General features: G+C 38.9%; 1 protein-coding gene across 4 annotated transcripts in view; it reads left to right on the forward strand.

Moving 5' to 3' along the window:
• SCAI (suppressor of cancer cell invasion) overlaps positions 1–25,413 on the forward strand; it is an 80,801-nt gene that overhangs the window by 8,273 nt on the left and 47,115 nt on the right. For all 4 annotated transcript variants that reach the window (XR_013814454.1, XM_079789770.1, XM_079789771.1 and 1 more), the window contains one exon: positions 21,958–22,089. Coding sequence is in view for 3 of the 4 variants with exons in the window: in XM_079789771.1 (XP_079645897.1) it covers positions 21,958–22,089 (132 nt within the window). In the remaining variant the exon portion in view is untranslated. The remainder of the gene's footprint in view (positions 1–21,957; positions 22,090–25,413) is intronic.

Here is a 25,413-nt window from a genome sequence, read left to right on the forward strand (position 1 = left end):
TGCCCTTGACTGGAATCGAACCCAGGGCCTTTCAATCTGCAGGCCAATGCTCTATCCACTGAGCCAAACTGGCTAGGGCAGCAGTCAGAACTTTTAAATGACTGTGATAATTTGCAACCTACGGAGTGACCACATGCAGATTTTTAGAGAGCCACTATCAAAAACAAAGATTTTAGATTTAGAATAGTTGCCATTAGCCTTCCTAAGAGTAGACAAGCAAGTCATTGATCTATTGAAGTAACTCCTGGCTGGTGATAATAAAATTATAATCAACAAATAAGAGGACTCTTACTTTTATGTAAAATATGAATATGCATCTGAATTGTCTCAAGGCAATTTTAAATCATGTAGATATAGCTTAAAAAGAAGGGGGATGTTTTTAATAATTTATAAGAGAATTATAGAATCCGTGTTGGAAAAGATTAGTTATTGAGTCTAACCATAGGCATAGCAGAGGTCCTGTAACATACCTGAAAAGGAAGTCCTTAAAAATTCCTGCCTCAAAGGTGAAGGGATTAAGAAAAACAAAACAAACAAACCCAACCTCATATACACGGACAACAGTATGGTGATTACCAGAGGGGAAGGGGCGTACTATAGGGGGGATACATGGTGGTGGAAGAAGACTTGACTTGGGGTTGTGAACATACAATACAATATACAGATGATGTGTAGAATTGTACAGCTGAAACCTATATAATTTTTTTACCCAATGTCACCCCAATAAATTCAATAAAAAAGAAAAATTTCCTGTCTCATTCTTTTCAAATATGGTTTACTCACATGTTTACCAATAACTGACATGTATTCAACGTTTCCTAAGAATTTTATCTAAATCCAACATCTCATGTAAATGCCCTTGTGACAAAATAGCAATAGCATTTTGTAGAAGTGTCAGTGAATTTGTGCTACTTTTGTCATTATTGATTTTTTTTTCTCAATAACTAGATAATAAAATCACAATGGTTGTCATGTGGATATCCACAGACTTTTTGCTCTTTTTTTTTTTATTGCTTGAAGTATTACAAATAGTACATATGCCTCCTTTTTCCCCCCCTTGAGCTCCCCCCAGCCTCCCCTACCCCTCAGCATATGCCTTCACCTGCGACTTTTTACTCTTAAAAAGAGACTTTTATACTTGAAAACGTTGGAAACCAGTGGACTCGCTATCGCTGGAGTCATTTCTAGCTCTAATATGTGGGAAAAGGACGTAGGCTTAAGGATGGAGTCTTTGTACAAGAATGTGTTTAAAGAGCATGTAGCATGGCCTGCTGGTGAAATCCCTAGAGCTTTGGCTGGTTTCTAGTCACTTCTTTCTTTTTAATCCCTGCCTGCCCCAGGGGTTTGATTCATCTTTATTCTAACATCCATTACGTAATCTGTTGTCTGTGCTCATAAACCCTTCCCTGAAACGGTGCAGGTACCTCAGCTTTCTCCTTACCTTGTTAACCTGAAGGTGTTCCATGCTTTTTCAGTTTTAAGGGTTTTTACTGCCAGTAACAATAGGGAATTGAGTGAATACAAATTTATGCATTCCAGAATTTAGAGGTTTACTAAAAATAAGAGGTTTTCCTAACCTTCACTGAAAGGTAAATGAGAAAAGCTCAGTTTGTTAGAATAAAGGCAATAAGCTGATATAAAAAGTTTTTTCAACTCAAAAATGTTTACTTTTTAGTGAGAGATTACTCACTTTCTGTATTTTATCACTCTTCTATTCTGGAAAGTACCTGTCTTTTCTTCTCTTTTTCTCTCTTTTGGCCCTGAAGACAATTACTTGTAAGCTATTGGCTTTATTTTAATCACAAGGGAGGAGGAACTCCAGGTTATTGTTTTCCAATCTCTTTACCTGTTGCTTTTGCAGGAAATGTCTACTTAATACAGACCAATAAACACTATTGACAAAAAGTTAACATTGATGTATTTTGGCACAGAAACACTCCATTGGTGTGATAGATTGTATTTCCCAAAGATGTCTGCAACAGCATCTTTCATTCCACGTGCTGTCCTTCCAATGTGACCTTGACACTCCTCCCATTTAGTGGTGAGGTCTGTGTCTCATCTCTTTTTTTATTTTTTTAATTTCTTTATTGATTAAGGTATCACATATTTGTCCTCATCCCCCCATTCCCATCCCACACCCCTCCCCACGCATGCCCCCACCCCCCTGTTGTCCTTGACCACTGGTTAGGCTCATATGCTTGCACACAAGTCCTTTGGTTGATCTCTCCCCTTTACCCCCACCCTCCCCTACCCTCCCTCTGAGGCCCGACAGTCTGATCCATGCCTCCTTGTTTCTGGGTCTGTTCTTGTTCATCAGTCTATGTTGTTCATTATTTCCCCTAGATGAGTGAGATCTTGTGCTATTAGAAATACACTTATAAGAACCGAAAATGAGAACAGCAGTAATGGTTGTGTCTCATCTCTTCACCACAGGCCTTTGTAACTGTTGCCACCAACAGGGCATGGCTTAAGCGACACTATGTGACTTCTGGAGCTAGGTCACAGAAATGCCATGTACTCCCACCTTCCTCTCTTGGCACACTTGCCACCAGGCAGAGCTGTGAGGGGCTCAAGAGAGAGGCCTGTGTGAACGAGAATCTGAAGCACCTGGCCTCCGCCCCAGCTGAGCTCCCAGCTGACATCCAGCATCAGCCTGCCAGCCATGCAAGTGAGCATCCTCCAAGTGGATCTTAATCCTCCAGATCCCCAGGATGCTGCCCCGGGGGAGGGGGGGCCATGTCGAGCAGGGAACTGCCCCTGCCAAGCCCTACCCAGATCAAAGGTTCACGCTCTATCCACTGAGCCAAACCAGCTTGTTATTTTAAGCTACTAAGTTACACAACAGAAGATAACTGACTTGGTATTCCATTTTGCCAGAGTTTGGAGTAGAGACCGCACTATATATTAACCTGCCTCCACTGTAAGAACAAGATGTGCTAGTGTTTCTACCTCCAGGAGCACTGTTAGTCTCACAAGAGAAGAAAAACAGATTCTGTGTCCACTTTCTTTATAGGTTTTTATGCCAATGACTTTCATTTTACATATCGATTAAATTAGGGCCCAAGGGTTCATTTAAGAGCTGAAGTCCAGAATGACCTCTTTGGAAAAAGGATTAGGGAGAAGGTGATGGAGAAATTTCAAAACCAGGGGTGGGCTGGTGCTGGTTCTTGGACTTCTTGATAATGACTGGCATTTACTGATGGATTAATCAGTGATGTCTCATGTATTACCTTTTGTCACTAGTTTATTTTTCTAACAAGCCCTTTAAATGTATTGGTGAATACTTTACATGCAATATAATGTGTAGCTCTTAAGTGTTCACTATGTGTTTTAATCAATTCTTAATCGTTTGTGTTTCTGTGGGTCACCAAGTAGAGTAGTAAATGACAATGGAAGGAGAAGACCAAAGCAGGATACTAGTAACTTAATTCCCTGGGTGCTGGTGCCTTTTAGCAGATCAGGTTTATATCTGTTCTTCATTTGAAGACAGATGGTATTATTCCCATTTACAAATAGAGAAACTGAAGTTCAGGAAAGTCACGTAGCACAGCTAGGAAGTGGCACAGTCAAGACAAGACACAGTTTTTGTCTGGCTCTATAAAGTTTTTGCTACAGACTAAAATAGTAATATTGGAGATAATTTCCTATCAGGCTTTATTAAAGTCCCGTCCATAACATGAAAACAGTGCTTGATGTGGATGTCTTCTGGTTTCAAATGCTTCAAACGTCCTCATGTTTTTGAATCCATTGTTTTCTATTTCACCCATTTTTGTAATTGAGATAGTGTCATTTTATCAGATAATCCACTCCAATGGTTCAGGTAATTAGATAAAAGTCGTTGTTTTGGATAACCTGGTACATTTTCACTTTGAAGTATCAAGAAAGTAAAGACCATTAAGAATGAAAAGAATTCTGTTTTTAGACAGTTCATGTTATTACAAGTCTCACAGATACAAGATTTAAAGGCAGAAATTCCCGGACACAGACAACTGTGGTGATCGCAGGGCGTGGGGAGAGGTGGAGGAGGGTTTAGGGGGGATAAATGGTGATGGACGGAGACTTGACTTGGGGTGGTGAACACACAATACAGTGTACAGATGATGTGTTGTAGAATGGTGCACCTGCAACATGTATAATTTTGTTCACCAGTGTCACCCCAATAAATTTTAAAAAAGAGAAAAAGGCATGTGTCTTGACTGGGAATTAAACTGTGACCTCTTGGTTCTTAGATGGCCGCTCAACCACTGAGCCACGCCGGCTGGGCCGTCAGCTGTTTTTCTAAGATGACAAATAATCTGTTCAAAGCCATCCATCTAATCATGAATAAGCACATCAATCATGTGCTTTTCAAACTATGTCAAACCACCATAATATATACGTTTAAATTTGTATACTCTTTTATCCTCCCTAGTAGATTATAAACCAGCAGGCAGTTTCTATCTCTGATAAAACTTAGTATTAGCGAGACTTAGGGCCAAATAGGCACATGAATTAAATTAAAGCATGCTGGGAGTTAGTATTGAGACTTTAAAACAGTGATGGGCAACCTTTTGAGCTTGGTGTGTCAAACTTCGCCAAAAAACTGAGCATAACTCAGGTAGTGTGTCACTTTGAGGAAAAAATGTTTCATCCTCAGGAGCAGCAAATGTTTTATTCTCGGCATTGCAGCCGCCTCAGCGGCCGCGTGTCATCAGAAATGGCTACGCGTGTCAGCGTGTCATAGGTTCGCCATCACTGCTTTAAAAGAAGAGACCTTGACTTAAATAATTGTTTCAGTACTTAAGTCGGGTTCTGTCAGTCTCTAAAATGTATGTTTTGCCTCTTTGGTAGTGGGTTAGTGTTTGTATTGAATAGAAAGGTGCGACTGATGAATTGAAAGTATAGTTCTTAAACTTTGGAAGTACCATTTTCTAGGTTTCACTCAGTTCTATTTTTATAAAACCTTGTCAAATGGATATCTGTCTATAATTCTAGGGCAACCGAAAGAAAAATAACTAGTTCAGAATATGATTTACCAAAACCATTTAAAAAAATTTATTGATTTCAGAGAGGAAGAGAGAGGGAGAGAGAGATAGAAACATCAATAATGAGAGAGAATCATTGATTGGCTGATTCCTGCATGTCCCCTACTGGGGATTGAGCCTGCAACCCGCACATGTGCCCCAGCTGGGAATCAACCATGACTTCCTGGTTCATAGGTCGATGCTCAACCACTGAGCCACACCACTGGGTCCAAAACCATTCTTTATTTCTATTCAGGAGGGATTGTAACTTGAATTCTGTTATAGGGGAAGTTTAGTGAATATGTAACATTTCGGTACCATTAAATGTGTCCATCTGGTTAGAGTAGACAGTTTCAGCTTCACATGTTAGGGAAGAATGTGAGTTTGAGTGGAAAGGGTTCAATTAAAGGTCTATTTCTATAAAGTATGTCGTCTTTTGCCAAAAGAAATATTACCTAGCAGCCGTTTAGATGTGCCAAGAGAGGCCAGAGAAGTCTTGTAGTAGAAATTGTACAGGAGAGCTGTCAAAGCAGATCCCTGAGGATGTCAGGCAGGAAATAAAGCTCATGGTGCTAAAAAATGTTACTGGATGGCTAGGCCATTGAAAATGAATCTTCCAGTGCATGTAAATATTCTATTTAAATCCGCACCTGAGGATATGTTTATTAACTTGAGAGAGAGAGAGAGAGAGAGAGAGAAACATCGATTGGTTGCCTCCCATACACATCCCAACTGGGGATGGGACCTGCAACCTAGATATGTGCCCTGACCAGGAATTGAACCCTCAGTGAGGGACATTCCAACTCACTGAGCCACACCACACACCGGCTTATATTTCTTTAATCATGCTTTTGTGTTGAGTAGACAGAATTACTTGTCATCTGTAATTTAAACTTTAAAAACTTTAAGCAAGCCCTGGCTGGTGTGGCTCAGTGGTAGAGCATTGGCTAGCACACCAAAGGGTCACAGGTTCGATTCCTGATTAAGGGCACATACCTGAGATGCAGGTTCCTTCTCTGGCCCTGGGCAGGGAGTGTGGGGGAGGCAACCAATAGATGTATTTCTCCTCACATCGATGTTTCTCTCTCTCTTTCCCTCCCATTTTCTTCTGCTCTCTCTGAAAGAAAAAGCAATGGAAAAAATATCCTTGGGTGAGGATTAAAAAAATTTTTTTACATCAAAATTTAAGAAATTTTCTAAGATCTTACTGAATAAATATGAATGTATTTATAGTTTCTTCCAAAGTGTTTATATTCTGAGATTAAGGTCTGGAACTATATTAGGAGATGAGCTTTAAGTTCTTGGGGATGAAACAGTAAATAATTTCCTTCTCTGTGGCAAAAATGGAAATACAGAAAGTGTAAATAAGCAATTGTGTCCAAGTATTTATCTGTGGTTCTCTTTATTTTTACAGTACAGCATTTTCCATTTCTACTGTACACATTCAGAGATACTGTACAGAATTGTAGGAATTTTGAGCCTGAAGCCCTTCTAAAGGCTATTTGGATTCGTTTCTATATGGGGAAATGAGGCAGGTCTGGTTGAAGTACAATTTCTCCAGTGCCATTAAGGGAATCGGAACATTTTAACACCTGGGGGAATAGAACCTGTCCCTTAATTACTGTTGAATTAGTGAGTTATTTGAAATCTTAAATGGGGCCTTGGTTTTCTCACCACCAGGTGGCTTCTAACAGTTGGTATGTCAACTTTTAATTCACTGCCAGCAAATGTAAAAACTGGTAAGCCCCTTTGAGGGTCACTGTTGTTCAGGCAACAAAACAGTGCTGCCACTTTAAATAAAATAAGAATAGCTTTAGGGTCTCAGAATTGAGAGAAGTTTGTGATGGAATTATTTAAGCCTAATGAGCTGCTTCTACATTGGTGTCTCCTCTTTGCCCTCTGAGTGCTCCTTGAAGTTCACAGTTATGTTTTAGACTAAGGTGATAAAACTTGAAAAGGAATAGAGAGAGCCCTGTCGTTTCAGTTATAGGCAGTCCTTGTAACTGGTGTATGCTGAAATCTTAAAATCAGTCTGGTTCACTCTGGGTCAGAGGATGTTGCTATTAATGATTTTAAAAATGCATACAATTCATGATAGCATTGACGATTTTGATTTAAATTTGAAGACAGTATGTTTAAAATAGGTATTTTGTGCTTGTAACCAGTTTTTACTTGTAACCAGTTGTTACTTAAATCAATGATTATAAAATTAGAATTTGACAAAATAAAACCTTGTCTCTTTAATTCCAATTCATTGTCAAATCATTCACTAAACAAATAGGAGAAAGAACTGTTTTGGCAACGAATGTCCCTACTCATTATTGCTTAGATAGAAGTGGATGCTTTCTTTTGGGAAACAGCATGGATTACTTTCAGAAAGGTATTTGATGATTTTGCCTGATTGGGTCAGGTCATTATTTTCATCTTATCCTTGACATTTCCTATGATGAATACTTATTTCAGGAAATGGTCAAGCCATGACCTGGGTTTTTAGAATTGTACCAACACTATTATAATTTCATACAAACATTTCTCTAGCTTTATCAACTTTCATTTATTGCTAGTTTGTGCTAGATTTTAATGTGATGTTAGAGGTCAAAATTTAAGAAATTATCTACTCTGCGATTTCCTTACATCATTATAAAAAGGATGAACTTAATTTTACAGTATGATTTGACCCAGGGATTATGTTATTTGAAGTCATGCTAAAGCCCTCCTAACTTTGTGAAGATGTATGCTCAAATGGTTAATTTGGGAAAGTATATGACTTAAGGCCAATGAAACTTTTGTGTTAGCTCTAGCCAGTAACTTCTTCAAGATTAATTATCTTAAAGTGATTTTATCTTTCTGCTGTAACAGTGCAAATAATTTTTTAAAGTTAAGTGCACTGGCAAATCTTTTTATTTTGCCGCATTTGCTAATTTTTTGTTTTGTTTGTTTTTTCCTGTAATGTGTTGAACGCCGGCAAAGATCATCTGATTGGCAGAATTAGACTGAAATCTTTTGGTGGGAGTTGGGGGTGGTGATGAGGGGGTGGGGGGGAGGGGGGTTGTGAAGTATTTGGATTCTAAAACCTAGAGCCTAGGCAGGCGTCCTCAAACTACGGCCCGCGGGCCACATGCGGGTGTTTTTGCCGTTTTGTATTTTTACTTCAAAATAAGATATGTGCAGTGTGCATAGGAATTTGTTCATAGTTTTTTTTAAACTATAGTCCGGCCCTCCGACGGTCTGAGGGACAGTGAACTGGCCCCTGTTTAAAAAGTGTGAGGACCCCTGGCTAGAGGAAGTGATGGCAAGGGTAGAAGTAATCACCTCAAAATGCTACTGAGTTCAGTTGCAGTCATGGCTCTTCTCCAGTAAGATCTGGAATTGACTAGGAACTCCTTTGTCATTTTTCCAGTTACTTCTGCCAGATGTGGTATCATAGGAAGAATGTGATGTCAGCTCCTTTATACTTTGGACTAGAATGATTTTGTTCTCTGGTCAGCTTGAAGAGTCCTATTGAGTCCCTCTCCAGTGACTGGCTTGATTTTTTCTTTAGTTTTTAAGTATCCATTTCTACTTCCAATAATCCTGCTAGGAAACATATTGCCAACTGTATGCGAAGGTGTAGCTATATGGAGTATAAAATTAGTTATGCTTCCTTCCTTTGGCTTGTAATCTAAATTTAGTAGGCAAGAATCTCCTTTCCCAGATGTCATTAAAAATAGAAGATACCCATCTGTCTGGCATGGTTTCCGTACAATTCCGCCTGTAGGCTTGGCGATGAACTAGATAACGCTGACTTTCTTTTAGCCCTAGGATTCTTAGAAAAATAATGCTTTCTTCCTATAGAAGCCAAGAGTGTACAGTTTACGTTGTTGACCTTAAGTGATCCTGTGAAAATCAGGGAAACCCTGAGAATTGAATTTTGAGGAGAAATGTAAAAGGTAACATGAAATAATATCACTTGATTAAGAAAATTGGCCTTAAAGTAAAATTTAGTTCCTGTCCTATATTTATAATTTGTTAGCTATGTGAGAAAGTTTACTTGACTTGTCTGATATTGTAAACTTATTTATACAGCTGGAATAGTAGGGCTTACTTCAGATGGTTGTTGAAGAGTAAATTAAATGAGGTAGTATTTATAAACTTTTCTTCACTTCCTGCCATGTAGAAGGCATTCTTTTGGTTATTATTATTATTGTGTATGTTAATATTGCTACCTTTTTATTCAAAAATTCTGCCACCTTGCTGTTAAAGAATCTTAATCTGGAGCTCAGGATATAATATGGGGTCAGAGATACAGAGAATTTCTAGGGGTTTTTGGAGCCATGGAACTCATTTAGGAGAGGACTGAAAATCATCCCTAACGGATGACTTGTGTTTAGCGGAGGCAGAAGAAACAGAGAATGGCCAGAGAAAGCCATCAGAAGAGAATTAGGAGACCAGTGTCATGGAAATCAAAAGTTGGGTTGCTTACCAGGTCAAATGTTTTCTTCAGAAGTTCATTTTTTAAAAAGTATATATATACTAGGGGCTGGGTGCACGGATTCTGCACACTGAAAGGGAATGAATTAGAAGGTGGCCAGTGGGGCGGGACTGGGCAGGATGGGCTGGACATGCCCTGGAGCCAACCTCCTGTGGTCCCTCCCCAGCCGGCGGCACCTGGGGCGGCTCCAGGGCTCGAAGGGCATTTGTGGAGTGAGCAGGGTCCCTCCAGCAGGTGAGGTCCCTCAGCCTGGCCTGCGGGGATTGGGCTCCCTCCTCTGTGGTTCCAGGGTGCGGCACCCAAGAACCGCCGCTGCCAAGTCACTGCAGCTCGGCAGCTCCTGCGTTGAGCATCTGCCCCCTGGTGGTCAGTGCATGTCATACCTACCAGCCGGTCGGACGGTTGGATGGTTGCTTAGCTTTTTATATATATAGATAATTTTTTTTTTCATTTCACAGATTGCCTTACATGAGGTGAGGAAAAGTGAAGGCCACGAGTATAAGATGGATCCTTATGAAGATTTAGTTGTATAGAGAAGGAGAGAGAGGAGAAAGGTTTGGATTTGTTTAGGAAAGAAAAAAATGAGCATGTTTGGAACCCGAGAGAGAAATTAAATATCCTGGCCAGAGGATAACTGATGGGCAGGTCATGATGTGCAGGTGGAGGCTGAGAGGAGCAGCTGTTCTTTGGTAGAAGGAAGAAGACGAATTGAAGTAGGAGCACAACATGAGGAAATTCATGTTTAATGGCCTCTATTTAAGGGGGGAAATGGCGAGTGAACTTCTTGAGATAACAGCAGATCAGTGTTCCTCATCTGAGGGTGGTTTTGCCTCTCGGGAGACATTTGGCAATGTCTGGAGATGTTTTTGATTGTCACAGTTGGGGAATGTGCTAGTGGCATCTCGTGTGTAGAGGGCAGGGATGCTGTTGATCTTCCTACAATCACTGTACAGGACAGTCTCCACATCAAACAATGATCTGGGTCCAAATGCTAAGAGCACATATATCTAGGGTAAGGGTGTCTTTTGAAAAAATCTGTGATTTTGCCAATTGAGAAGAAATGGGAACAGGAGTGAGAGTTTTGATATTGTAGATGTGGTTAAGGGATAAGAGCATGTAACACAAACCCAGGAATTATCTCACATCTGCTAACATAACAACAAAACTCTCAGATCTCCTGCTTCAGCCTGGGTAATTGCTTTTGGCATAATAGCTATTACCTCAGACAGACTGAAAGTTTAATAACTAGATGGGAGATTTCCCTATGTGGTGCACAAATAGGAAAAACACCACCATAGAAGTTATCTCCCACATCTGTCCTCCTCCCTTCCTTAATTTACCAGCAGTGCAACTGTATCTCACTGCCATGCCTCATTTTAGCATTTTTAAATTGTAATGAGCCAATTATTAGCTTTCCTAATTTTTTTATATTTAACATTGAACAGCTCTAAATGAGTTTAAAGCAATCTTGTTATGCATAAGAGTTTGTCTTTTAAAGGCTTCTGTTTGATTTTGCGTACTCATTTTGTGCAAAATAATGTTATACTGCCTTATTAAATCTCTTTTATGCTTGCAATTCAGATTTAGCACCCAATAAGAGGTCATTTTTATTGTTATTTTTTTCAGTTATGTTCTCAATATGTTCATATTCTTAAATACTGTTAGTATTGAAAATTTTCATTACTTGTTGACTATTATTTTAAGTCTTTGAGATTCATGAAACATCCTTAAACTCTTCTTCTTTGAAATGTAGGTTTATTTCAGGTAACATACTCTTCTGAAATATCCGGAATATATTTTACCAATAACAGAAGGATATTACTTGGAAATGCAAACTTCACCTAAGAGGTAGAGAGAATTACAATACACAGACAATCTGTACAATTCTTTCTTTTCTTGCTGCCTCCTTAAATCACAAGTTTCTTAGGAATCTCAAATGTCCTGATTTTTTCATATGTCTCTAAGTGTCTTTTTATATTTTAGCATTAACATATTGATGGTTATGTATACATATAAAATAACATTAATCTTTTTCAGGCCTTTGAATTTCTTCAGGAGTTTAAAGAACCAGAATAAAGAAGATATAATTTGCCCTAACTGGTTTAGCTCAGTGGATAGAGCATCAGCCTGTGGACTGAAAGGTCCCAGGTTCAATTCCTTTCAAGGGCATGTACCTTGGTTGCAGGCACATCCCCAGTAGGAGGTGTGCAGGAGGCAGCTGATCAATGTTTCTCTCTCATCGATGTTTCTAACTCTCTATCCCTCTCCCTTCCTCTCTGTAAAAAAATCAATAAAATATATATATTTTAAAAAGATATAATTTATCTGGTTTTAATAAATTCTGCATTGATTCAGCAGAACTACAGGGATGAACCCACGAAATTTTCCTCCTTTTAAAAAATTCCTTCTGCCTAGCTGGAGTGGCTCTGTTGGTTGAGCATCGTCCTGTGCACCAAAGGGTTGCTGGTTCAATCCCTGGTCAGGGCACATGCCTGGGTTGTGGCTTTGATAACCAATCAATGCCTGCCCCTCTCTCCCTCTCTCTCTCTCTCTCCCCCCCCCCCCTCTCATTTTTATTCCAGATGAATTTTTGGAGAATTCGTTCTAGGTCTGTGAAATATGCCGTTGGTATTTTAATGGGGAGTGCATTGAATCTATAGATTGCTTTGGGTAGTATGGACATTTTAATGATGTTGATTCTACCAATCCATGAACACGGTATGTTCTTCCATCTGTTTATGTCTTCCTCTATCTCTTTTTCAGCGTCCTGTAGTTTTTTGAGTACAGGTCTTTTACCTCTTTAGTTAAGCTTATTCCTAGGAATCTTAATTTTTTTGGTGCGATGGAAATGGGATTGCTTTTTTAATCTCTCTTTCTGTAGTAAGTTCACTGCCTGTGTTTTTTCAGTGAACCATAGAACAGTTGCCATCAGCTGAAAGTGAGGATGGGACAGAGATGCGGGATGTTTGAGGAGAGCGGAGAAGGTGTGAAACAGTGCTCTAGGAAGGTAAAGAGTGAAGGAATGAAGGGAATGTGGTGGGAGTGCCCATTCTGAGGTCCTGAATTGAAAATGAGCCCATTCAGTATGATTGCGTTTCTTCAGCCATGGTTAGCTGCTGAGATGCAAGCTCAAAGTAGGTAGAAGATTGGATTTAATCAAAGTAATAAATAAAACTCATTGTTCGATTTGCAGGCTGTTTTCAAGAGGTTGATGATGTGAATGGCATTTAGAATTTCAGCTTTTTAATTATATGCAGTTTTGGAAGGCTATACTTAGTGAGTGACAGGTAATTTAAAAAAAAGAAAGGAAAAAGGCATGGCATTGTTTCAGGAAAGGTTCTTGGTTGAGCATTACAGGCCCTAATTCCAGCCAATTTAAGCAGAAAAGGAATTTATTGGAAGGTTGTCAAGTACCTCACAGCACTGATCCGGTTCTGAAAACAGGCAGGAACCAAGGGAATTCAGAGATCTGGAATTACTGCCAAGGTCACACCACTGGAACACCTTGGTGTTAAGGATGTTTGTTTTGAGGATGCTGATGTGATCTGAGTATTTGTGTTCCCCCAAAACTAAGGTGACCAGATTTTAACATTGGTAAAGTGGGACACCATTGACCGGGGGGGGGGGGGGGGGGGCGGGGGATGTTTTCTTGATTAAAAATTTGGTCTATATGGAGCAACAAAAATTTTCATAGAACGCAAAAATGGTATTGTAATATATATTTTTAAATTTCAACATAAGTACAATTTACAAATATAATAAATAAAAAATTATGTATAGTATTATTTTATTCTTTGGCATATTTCTCATTTGAGTGAATTTTTTTTAGTAGATTGCTGTCGTTGTTTAAAAGGTCATGAATTTACCGTAACGTAAGTCGTAAGTGTCACTTTCAAGGCCGGCGCTAGACTTTTTGCTGCCACTATAAAATATAAATAATACGAGTACTGTCTGCTAAATTCAAGAAAATTTATGTATTTATGAAATAAATAAATAAATTACTTACCTAAATTATCTGAATAGCTGATTTGTAATGACATCACTTGTTTAACTAGCTTACTAGCACGCAGTACGATGTGTACCGTCTGAGAGACAGTTACAAAATGTTTTTGTTGTTGCCAATCCCAAAAAATGCCTTTGTTCACTAAGTCCAAACATTGGTGGTCGAATCCTAACAACTGATCAACAATGCGAACTTTGATAAGCAGTTCTCGATAATCAGTTCTCAATTATTTATTATTAAAGTTTAACATTATAAAATTAACAAAAATAATAAAAAACTCATATCCTGGCTAAATAGCCACATGGCCGCCGAAAACTGTATATTCCCTTCCCGTTCTCTCACCGTTCCCTAGCTTGTCGTGCATTCTTTCCAAAAATTGGGACTTTTTTAAAACACCGCGGGACGCGGGACAAATTGTTAAAAATCGGGACTGTCCCGCCAAAAGCGGGACGTTGGTCACCTTACCCAAAACTCATGTTGAAATTCTAACCCCCAAAGGTAATTGGTGGGGCCTTTGGGAGGTGCTCAAGTCATGAGGGCGGGACTTCATGGGATCAATGCCTTAAAAACAGCTCCAGAGGCGCCTGGCAGGTGTGGCTCAGTTGGTTGAGCGTCGTCCTGTGCACTGAAAGGTAGTCACTGGTTGGAATCCCAGTCAGGGCACAGGTCTGGGAATGCGGGCTTGATCCCTGGTTGGGGTGCATACAGGAGGCAGCAGATCGATGTTTCTCTCTTCTGTCAATGCTTCTCTCCCTCTCCCTTTCTCAAGTCAATAAAAAACATTTTTAAAAAAGTTCCTGAGACATCCTTGAGCCCCTTTCTAGTATGTGAGGATACAGCGAGAACCGTGCAGCTAGAAGAGAACCTTACCCCACCAGGCCGGCACCCTGATCTCAGGCCTCCAGCCTCCAGAGCTGTGAGAAATAAATTCCTGTTGTCTATAAGCCATCCAGTCTGTGGTATTTTGTTATAGCAGCAAGAATAGACAGACAGATGCTGCCATTTCTTTTTTTTTCCCTTTTTTAAGATTTTTAAAACCTTTTTTAAAAGGCTCCATGATAGATGATACTGATTGAGATTAGGATGGTGACAGTGGAGATATAAAGAAATGGACAGATTCACGAATAGCTCATTAGGTTGCTACTAAAATTCATGTCTTGGGAAAAATGGTTTTTCTTTTTTTTTTCTCCTCCTCCTTTTTCTCTTCCTCCCCCTCTTATTCTCTTCTTTTCCTCCTTTTTTCCCCTCTTGAAATACAGATCTTTCTAGAGGCCTTGATACAATCTTATCTTGCACAGGGCAGGATAAGATTCTGCAGTGTTCATATTGTTCGTTAGAAATATATTTTTAAGCTCCTACTGTGTACAGCAAGCATGTCAAACTCGCCGGCCGCGGGTTTGACATGCTTGGTGTACAGTATAGTGCCGAAGGGGGTTGCTGGTTGTAGTCATTCTAGAATTGAGTTCAAGTCTAGACACTCAGAAATGATTTCTTTATTCCCGGGCACTACATGACTGCTGAGTAGGCTGACCCACCCTTTCCTAGGTATGGGTCACTGAGACTGCGTGAACTCACTTTCATCTAAGATTCACCCCCCCGCCCCCAGGACTGATTAGTTCCTTAGTTAAGTCTTTTTACATATCAGTTATTTGAAATAGGCCAAATGCATATCCATTATTTTAAAAAATAATGAGAAAGAAAACTAATTTTTAAAAAGTTCTCTTAAGGCTGATTTTCAAATGGAATTTATTAGAAATTGTTAAAATAATTCTTAAAAATATAGACTCCCAGCCTTCCTGAGTCTTAATATCTAGAAGTAGGTCCCAGAAATCTGTGTTTAAAAAAATTCCAGGATAGTCAGCCAGGTTTAGGAACCATAGCTTTATGCTATTCAGACTGGCTTTACACTGTGCTGGGAGAGGTAATTAAATTCTCTTTCAATGGGAAGGGTCTATTGTAAATGACTATTTGAATTTCTCAGCTTAATTTAATTATTTTTAAAATGTATTTTTATTGATTTCAAAGAGGAAGGGGGAGGGAGAGAGAGAGAGACACATCAGTGATTAGAGGGAATCATTGATTGGCAGCCTCCTGCATGCCTCACACTGGGGATCGAGCCCATTGAACTGGGACCTCCTGGTTCATAGGTAGACACTCAACACTGAGCCACACCGGCTGGGCTCAGCTTAATTTTAAAATATGGCATTTGGTTTCATATGATTATAGATAATTTTTTGGAGGTGATATAGGTGAATTCCATTAAGTTTTCTCTTGCCTGTGGCTATTTTGTAATTATATAGTTTTTATGTTATCCCCCTAAGTATAAGAAACTTGTTCTCTGGATTACAAGAATATACGTAGCTCCCTAAACATCAGCTGCAAGCAAGTTTGTATATGAACAGCTAGATCACTGCTTCTCCAACTTAACGTGCATACAGATCATCTGGAGCTCTTGTTAAAATGCAGGTTCTGTTTTAGTAGGTCTGGGATGGGGCTGAGAGTCAGTGTTTCTAATAAACTCTGGCTGGTGCTGATGTTGCTGCTCTGCAGATCTCCTATCAGGGGTCCTCAAACTTTTTAAACAGGGGGCCAGTTCACTGTCCCTCAGACCGTTGGAGGACCGGACTATAGTTTTAAAAAAAACTATGAACAAATTCCTATGCACACTGCACATATCTTATTTTGAAGTAAAAAAAACAAAACGACAAAAACACCCGCATGTGGCCCGCGGGCCATAGTTTGAGGACGCCTGGGCTAGATAATGGGCTAGAAGAGGCTATCCTTTGAGCATTTATGTTTGTGTGACTTACTCTGCTTTGGGGCATGTTTTGGGACTGTTTAGTTTGACCAAAGGTCAAGTTGTACATTTAAAGAAGACTGCATTATATAACCTTCTAATGCTTTCCCCTTGTTCTTGAAGGTGATGGTACTATATGTCGCCGAAGGTTTTTAGTTTCAGGCTTTGGACTGAATAAAAAAAGTAATTTCAGCATTCAATCTGCAGCAGCAAAATTGGTTTATCTACTTGAGGTAGTCTGAACTACAAGTAAAGTATTTAGTAATTGAATTAAGAATAAGAGGGACTGACATAATGTTGAGAATTATTATACATGCAAGATATACCTAAGGATTGGGAAATTTGTGTTTTGCAGAATTGAGAATTTTGGTTGCGATTTATCATGTTAGAGCAGTGGTTCTTAGGTGGGGGAGATTTTACCTCTCGGGCACAATTGGTAATATCTGGAGACATGTTCAGTTGCCACAACGGGTAAGATGATGGTGGTATTAACTGGTGTCTAATGGGCAGTGGCCAGGGATGCCGCTAAACACTCTACGGTGCACTAGATAGCACCCGCAGCAAAGAATTATTTGGCCCAAAATGTTAGTAGTGACAAATATTAAGAAACCTTATGTTAGAGAATATTCACAAGTACTTGATTAGTTTTTAATTAAAAATAATACAGAAAATACAAATAGAAAATAACCAGTTGTGTTTCCACTAATCAAATTTAACCAATGCTAACATTTATCTTTTTTTTTAAAACTTTTAAAAAATATATTTTATTGATTTTTTACAGAGAGGAAGGGAGAGGGATAGAGAGAGAGAAACATCGATCAGCCGCCTCCTGCACACCTCCTACTGGGGATGTGCCCGCAACCAAGGTACATGCCCTTGACCGGAATCGAACCCGGGACCTATCAGTCTGCAGGCCGACGCTCTATCCACTGAGCCAAACCGGTTTCGGCGCTAACATTTATCTTTCTTGATTTTAGGCTTTTGGTTTAAGAAATATCATTCTATTATTTTGGGGAAACTACGTCATAATTTGTATTTTTTCTTTTGCTTTTTGGTTTTCAAGGTTTTGTTTTTATTTCACAATTAGTATTTTGAATTCAAACAATGTAGAAAGTGAAAGTAATGAAGCTATCTCAAATTATCAGCAGCGAGAAATAACCATTACTACCACCCATTATCCCAGACATCTTGCCATGTAAATATACATACAGCTAGAAGCATGGAGAGAAATGCTTTTATGACATTGGGATCATACTCTAAATGAAGTAGGAAAAAATATTTTTTTAAATGAAAAAATTTAAACTCAGAGAGAATGAAATAGAATAGAATAGAATAATTACCTCCCATATCTCCATCACTCAGGCTTCAACAGTCACAAGTTCATGGCTGCTCTGTACCCACACCCACTCCCAGACATCACATCATTTCATCTGTTAATATTTCAGTGCCTGCCCTTAAAACATGAGGACCTTTTTTTATGAGCCATTATCACGCACAATTAACAAGTTCCCTGATTCATTCTCTTTCCTTCTCTCTCTCCCTCTCTCTCTCAGTATGTTTTCTTTCAAATTGAGTTTTGATTTCCATTGAGATCGAGCAGTGATTCCACAAAGAAAGGGAAGTGGGTGCCGCATAGGCCAAAACAAATGCGACCTGCCACAACTCTTTCGTGTGAATTTTCTTTTTTCTTTCTAGAATGTCTTAAACTATTTGGCAGTGCTGTGTTAAAATAATGAAATACGCCTTTATGTCTCTTTTTCACTATCTTCATTTTTTTAAGCTGCCTTTCTCATCTTTTTCAATATTTCTCCGAGATATCTTCCTGTTTGGGTGTATTTGCTATAGCAATGGCTTCTGGGGACTACCCGCAGGAAAGCACCTGCAGGAATCATTTAACTAACTGGTGGCTAGCTTCTTGAGGGCCAGGAGCAAGTCTTACCATCTTTCTGCCTGTTCCCATTACCGTCTGCTCAGTATGTGTTAGATGCCTGTCATTAATCTGGAGGGGACTGTGTCAGCATTGATTGGCATATTAATCCAAACCATTTATAGCAAAACACTAAGCGTGCTCGTTTAGCTCTAACAGTGTGCACGCAGGAGAATATAATCCAGATGTTAATGTTTGGTACCTGCACCTATGGGTAGCCTCCGAATAAAGAGGTGAGACAGGAAATTTTACTTCCTCTGGTCACATTTTCTCATTTCTTCTCACTTACAATATGTCCTGGTTTGCTTGACACGGTCTCAGTTTTTGCAGTCCTGATGCAATTACTAACAGTGTCCCTTTTCATTCACAGAATTATCCCAGTGGGTGGTAAATTAAATGGTAGGCCTACTTATATGACATTTAATGTGTGCCAGGCTCTCGTCTGAACTCCCTGTACATTCTCATTTAATCTTCATGAAAATCCTAAGTAGCAGATCCTGTATTTGTCCTGTTTTACATATAGGGAAGTCGGGGCACAAAGAGATTGCAGTTATGTTTGAGTAGTGAGTGGTGGAGCCAGGAGTTGAGTGCAGGCAGTTTCTTGCCAATGCGCTTAAGCACTCTGCTCTGGTCTCTGTGCGGGTCCCAAACATACCTGTCTTTGTAGAATACACGCCGACCCCCTGGAGTCTCCTGATAACTAATCTGCATAGTTTTATGTCAGCATCTGGCTAAGGCTTTGGGAATTTGGGGTTTCCTTTTCTTCACAAAAAACTTGTAGGTTCCTCACATACCACATCACCAATCTGATTATAATCAGACTTCTTTCTCAGAAGGTTGAACATTTGCCCTTTTCATTCTCTTAATGACAGCTACTTGGCATTCATTCCTTCCTGGATTTCAGTTATGAACATTCCCAGCTTTTGCTGATTCTCAAGTCCCTGCCACAGTCACTTTCGGCCATCTTTGGTATAAATAAATTCATGGACACACACACACGCACGCACACAGTGTCTCCAGCACCGGGAACAATGCCTGTCAGATGGCAGGAACACGAACTTTTTCACTACCTTTGATCAGTTGGTATTTTGGAATTATCTGGGGACAGTATTCACAGGCGCTTTACAGAAAGCTTTTTTAGACAGCTACTGCTTTCAGGTAGCTTACAGTTTAGTAAGGAGATGATGGATGTACTGGAAGAACTAGGATATAAGACAGCTGAGCTGAGTCAAGTACTTGGCTACAGAATAACTGCCCCAGTAACTACCCCTTGTTTTTAAGGACAGGCCTTGAGTTTGCCAACAGTAGAGACCTGACAGAGGAATAATTTTCAACCCAGACGAGAGGAGGACTCTAGCAACTTGACGCGGGTCCTCTTGTAAGAAACCTTCCGTCATGCTATCTGTCTTTATATGTACGTCCTCACCACGGCACATTCCGACCTCTCGGTGGTGATAAGCAGCAGGAACAGCTGGAACTGCTCAGCAGCAGATAATTTTATTTTTTAATGTGGAAGCCTGGTGTTATTTATTTGATTTTTTAAACCCTTTTTAGTTTAAAGTCTATTGATATGCACATGGTCTTTTTCCTTAATAAAAACATTGTCTACTTGTATTGTAATATAATTGCATTTTGCTTTTTTACTGGATATCTTAGTAAGAAGATATGGTTACATTTGAATAGAATTGATCACAATAGCCTGGTGAGAGAGGGCAGCATTCATTATCCTCACTTTACAAATGAGGAAGCTAAGTTCGGTTAAACTGTTAGCTGTGTGACTTTGGGGGAAAACGGCACAATTGGGACTTGTACCTGGGTTTTAGAATCTAGATTCAGTGTATGTCACATGGCCTTATTTTAACTTATTAGATTGATTTCTTTTTATCTATATCAAGATAAGGACAGTGAAAGTTGGGATTATATCACATCATAAGTCCTTTTTAATGATTGTCATTATAGAATCTAGTTCAACATAATTAGTCCATTTCCATTTCTGAGTCGACAGGCTTATTAACACCACTTTGATGATTGTAGAGCCAATAAATTCTATTGGAAGGGAAGTCCTGTACGGTACCTATGTGCAAATTAGAAAAAGGCGGTCCCTCTAGGTGGACTGTCAGTTAGAAAAAGGCATACCTGGCTAGGGGCAGGTTGAGCCCGTACCAGGATGCTGGACGTGGGAAAAGCGCATCTGGGTTTGTCTTCTCTGTCTCCTTTTTGTGGTACTTGAAAAGCAGTATCATGAATCTTATTCATATTAATTTATTTAGAAAGAGCTGGTGGTTTTTTAAAGTATTTTATTTATAGACAAAACCTCTTGTCATTCCTCAGTATAACAAGTATATACCTGCCTCAGCACCTTGTACTTGTTCCTTGCACCTGGAGCCTGAACTTCCCTCTTCTCTACTAGTACTTGGCTCACTCTTTCACTTCACCCAGGGCTCCGCTCATATGCCACCTTCTCAGTATCACCTCACCTATCCTAACTGAAACATTACCCCGATCACACTCTCTTTCTTTCTGCTGTATTTCCCTCATACTACATCTTGCCACCTGGATATTATATTTTTAAATTTTTGTCTCTTCATTAGAAAATACACTCTGTCTATTGCCTGTTTTCTTCACTGCTGTATCCGAGCTCCCAGAATTACCAGTTCTAATATTTGCTGCCTTTTATTAACAGTGTGCCCTTTCTGGACTATAATGTTATGAATATGATCTAATTGAATCTTATTAATAGCTGTATGAAGGGTAAATATTATAATTCCCATTCTGGAATTGAAGAAATCCAGAAGCTTAGAAAAGTTCAATAACACTCCCAAAGTCAAATATCTAATAATCAGCATCATTCATTGACAAGTAGATCTGATAGCCAAAGTTCATTTTTAAAAATTTACTTTAGTGATTCTTTTGGGTTTTGTAATCCCTTTCAAAGAGTGATTTCTAATTACTGGAGAGGGTGGCTTAAATACTATTATCTATGTTTAAGGGAAAAGAGAGGTAGAACCCATAGATTTAAGCATTGGGATGAGAGACCAGACAACCCTATTGTGGGATTGTAAACTGGTGTGGCTACTATAAGAAATAGTATGGAGATTCCTAAAAAAATTAAAATTGTACACTTGAAACTAATACAATATTGTATGCCAACTGTAATTTAAAAATAAAAAAAGAATAAATTAAAAACAGAACTACTATATGACTCAGCAATCCCACTTCTGGGTATTTATCCAAAGAAATCGAAAGACTAATTCAAAAAGATTTATGCACCCCTATGTTCATTGCATCATTATTTACAATAGACAAAATATGGAAGCCACCTAGGTGTCCCTCAGTAGATAAATGGATAAAGAAGACATGATACCTATGTTTTCCATTTGTAGGATTATTTTTCTGAATGGATTTGTAGAATGGAACAAATAGATAACTAGGTTAAAAAGATAAACATTTTTTCATTCTGAACCATGTAAAGGAGTACCTGGAATGTAATAGTCCTTCCAGGTACTATAATATTTATTGGATGAAAGAATATTCTAAAACTCTCTTTCCAAATGGATGTAACAATTTTCATTCCCCCCGATAATACGAGATTATCTGGTCTCCCACACCATCGTACATTTAAACTATCTGATGGTTTGCATGTAATCAGAAGAATTCTCCATCTTGGAAAAAAAAGTGTTATCAGATGGTATAGCTACAGTCTGTTTCTCTTTTTATTTTCACCTTCTTGGGTAATGGACATGTGTTTTCTTGCAGGACTGAATTTGCTCTTCAAGAAATCATGACCTCGGGAGGTGCTGAAGATGACATCCCACAGGGAGAGAGGAAAACAGTCACTGATTTTTGTTATCTTCTGGATAAATCGAAGCAGCTGTTCAATGGGTTAAGGTGAGTGGACTGCTGATACCTTACATTTTCCTCTAGTTCTGTGTATTTTCCCCCGTGGCTGAAGTATGGTACCTTTCTGAAAGTTACGGATAGAATGTTGCATAAATACCTGTACTAGAAGTGATCATGCTTTTTTCCTTTGACACTGTTTCTTCATTCTCAGATGAAAAAACAATAGGAAAAGAGGGTAACTTAGTGTTGTACTCGAGTTAAGGAGAGCTGTTGTTCCATGGGTTTATATACGTTAGTCCACATTATACCCGATTTACATCTGATCTTACATTTTGGGGTATGGAAGGCTAAGGAGCCTACAAATGCATAATGCAGGTGAATGTGGGCCTCTCTCCCGTTGCAATCTTTGTACACTTGTTTATTTGCTTGTTTCTTTTATTCTTTCTTTTTCTTTGGATAAAATATCTGTTGACTACAGTAATGACAGAGTGTTTTAGACAGCGTTATTTTTACTTTAGCTGTGCATGCCCTGAACAGACTGGCAGCAGAAGCTATATGCACTTTTGTCCACATCTGTCTTTGTTGATGTGTTCCTGTGTGTAGTGGGTAAATAATTTTGTACTGTTGTGTTCTATTTGAATCTCTCAGCCCTGCTTTTTCTTCTCTTCTCCCTCCAATTTATAGAGCTATATTTCATACAATAAAAATTCACCCATTCAGAGTTTACAATTATATGGTTTAGTATACTTAGTATTGTGCAACTATCACCATAATCTAATTATAGAACATTAATCACCCCAAAAGAAACCCCATACCCATTTGCAGTGACTCCATTGCCCCCAGTTCCTAACCCCCTAATCAACTTTCTGTTTCTATGGATTTACATATTTTGGACATTTCATATAAGTAGACTCATACAATATGTGGTCTTTTGTGATTGGCTTCTTTCACAAAATAAACTATTTTTTGAGGTTCATCTATGTAGTAACATGTATCAGTATGTCATTCCTCTTTTAAAAAAATATATATATTTTATTGATTTTTTACAGAGAGGAAGGGAGAGGGATAGAGAGTTAGAAACATCGATGATAGAGAAACATCGACCAGCTGCCTCTTGCACACCCCCTACTGGGGATGTGCCCTCAACCAAGGTACATGCCCTTGACTGGAATCGAACCTGGGACCCTTCAGTCCGCAGGCTGACGCTCTATCCACTGAGCCAAACCGGTCAGGGCTATCATTCCTCTTAATTATAGATTAATATTCCATTGTACATATTTACCATATTTTGTTTATTCAGTCATCTGTTGATGGATGTTTGAATTATTTTCCCTTTTTGGCTGCTATGAATAATACTATGAACATTTGTGTACACGGTTTTGTGTGGACATATATTTTTAGTTCTCATGAGTATATACCTAGGGGGGGAAATTACTGGGTTATATGGTACTCTATATTTAACATTTGAAGAATTTCCAGACTGTTTTTCAAAGAGGCTACATCACCAGCAGTGAATGAGGGTTCAATTTTCTTCACATCTTCACCAACAATTGTTATTATCTGTCTTTTGTATGATAACCATCGAAGGAGGTGTGAAGTGGTATCTCATTGTGGGTTTTACTAAAATTTTTAGGGTGACATTGTCAAGTGTCAATTTCTATGATACATGATCTGTATATTGCACTGTGACCACTACGCAAAGTCAAATCATCTTCCATCACCATATATTTGGCCCCTTTACCCTTTACTACCCCCCATGCCCTTCCCTCTGATAATCACCATACTGTTGTCTGCCTGTGTCTATGAGTTTCAGTTTTATATCCACACGGAGTTGTGATTTGCATTTCCCTAATGACTAATGATGTTGAGCATCCTCTCATGTCTCAAATTTGTCTCCCATATGTGTTTCATCTCGTCATTTTATATCAGTGTTTTTTTGCAGTACTGCTTTTCTTAAAACTAGGTATTATGTGAAGGGCCCTCTTCAGTTTAAACAAGCTTAATTGTTTCTACAAAAATATGTACCTGTGGTGAATAAGCATATATATTCTCTGATTGTTTTGGGGTTTTTGTTTGAGAGAAGTGTGGCCAGTGGCAGTGCAGGTCTATGATTTACTAAGAGATTAGTATTTTGACTCTTTTTCTTTTCACTTTTAAAGAAAATTCATTTTGCCGAAGCCGGTTTGGCTCGGTGGATAGAGCATCGGTCTGCGGACTGAAGGGTCCCAGGTTCGATTCCGGTCAGGGGCATGTACCTTGGTTGCGGGCACATGCCCGGTAGGGGGTGTGCAGGAGGCAGCTGGTCAATGTTTCTCTCTCATCGATGTTTCTAGCTTTCTATCCCTCTCCCTTCCTCTCTGTAAAAAATCAACTAAAAAAATAATTTAAAAAAAAAGAAAATTCATTTTACATATACACATGGTATATATAAAACTATTGAAAAAGATTTTGGTGAAAATATAAATGAAAAGTTGCCTATGATATGTAGTTAAATGTAAAAATAATATATATTAAATGATTTTTTTTAAATAAAAAATTCTGTATTAAATAAATGTGGTGAGTCCTGTTTGCTCTTAGTGCCCATTTGGTCTCTTCCCTCTGGGGGTGCTCATTTTCTCAGTCTGGTGCACTTGAGTTGTGTATTTTCTGTGCTTGTTTATAGAAATGAAAGTGTTTTGTTCAGTATTAGTCCTTGATTGGAAAGCAATGGGAAAGGCCTCTGTTTATCAGTCCCGCAGGTCTGTGACCGAGTTCCCCATGATGGGGGTTGGAGGCACCGGTGGCATGCTCCACACCACTTTCCAGTTCTGGTCCAAAGCTCTTTGAGCGTATACTAGGTGTAGCAGTTAATAATACGGATTTTCTTCAATAGATGGAGTTACACATATGTTGATATATATGCGATTTGATGTGTATGCTATTTTGTTGTATTGACAACAAGCTTCAAAACCTCATATGTCAAATTTTCTGAAGGTGTTAACATCATAGATATTTTTACGCTTAAAAATGTCGAATTTCATGCCAAAAAAAAGAGCATTTGCGGGAAGTTTTAATTCATTACTTTATTTTGAAGAAAAGTGCTGCTGAAAGCTTCGGGAAGCTTATGGTGAACATGCTCCATCTCAAGATACTTGTGAACGCTGGTTTAAACGCTTTAAAAGTGATGATTTCGATGTGAAAGACAAAGAACGTCCAGGTCAACTGAAAAAGTTTGAAGACCAACAGTTACAAACATTATTGGATGAAGATGCGTGTCAAACTCAAAAACAACTTGCAGAAAGATTAAATGTTGCTCAGCAAACAATTTCCGATCGTTTACAAGCAATGGGAAAGATATTAAAGGAAGGAAAATGGGTACCACATCAACTGAAC

This window comes from Cnephaeus nilssonii (assembly GCF_951640355.1).
Source record: "Cnephaeus nilssonii genome assembly, chromosome: 14".
Taxonomy (NCBI): Eukaryota; Metazoa; Chordata; class Mammalia; order Chiroptera; family Vespertilionidae; genus Cnephaeus; species Cnephaeus nilssonii.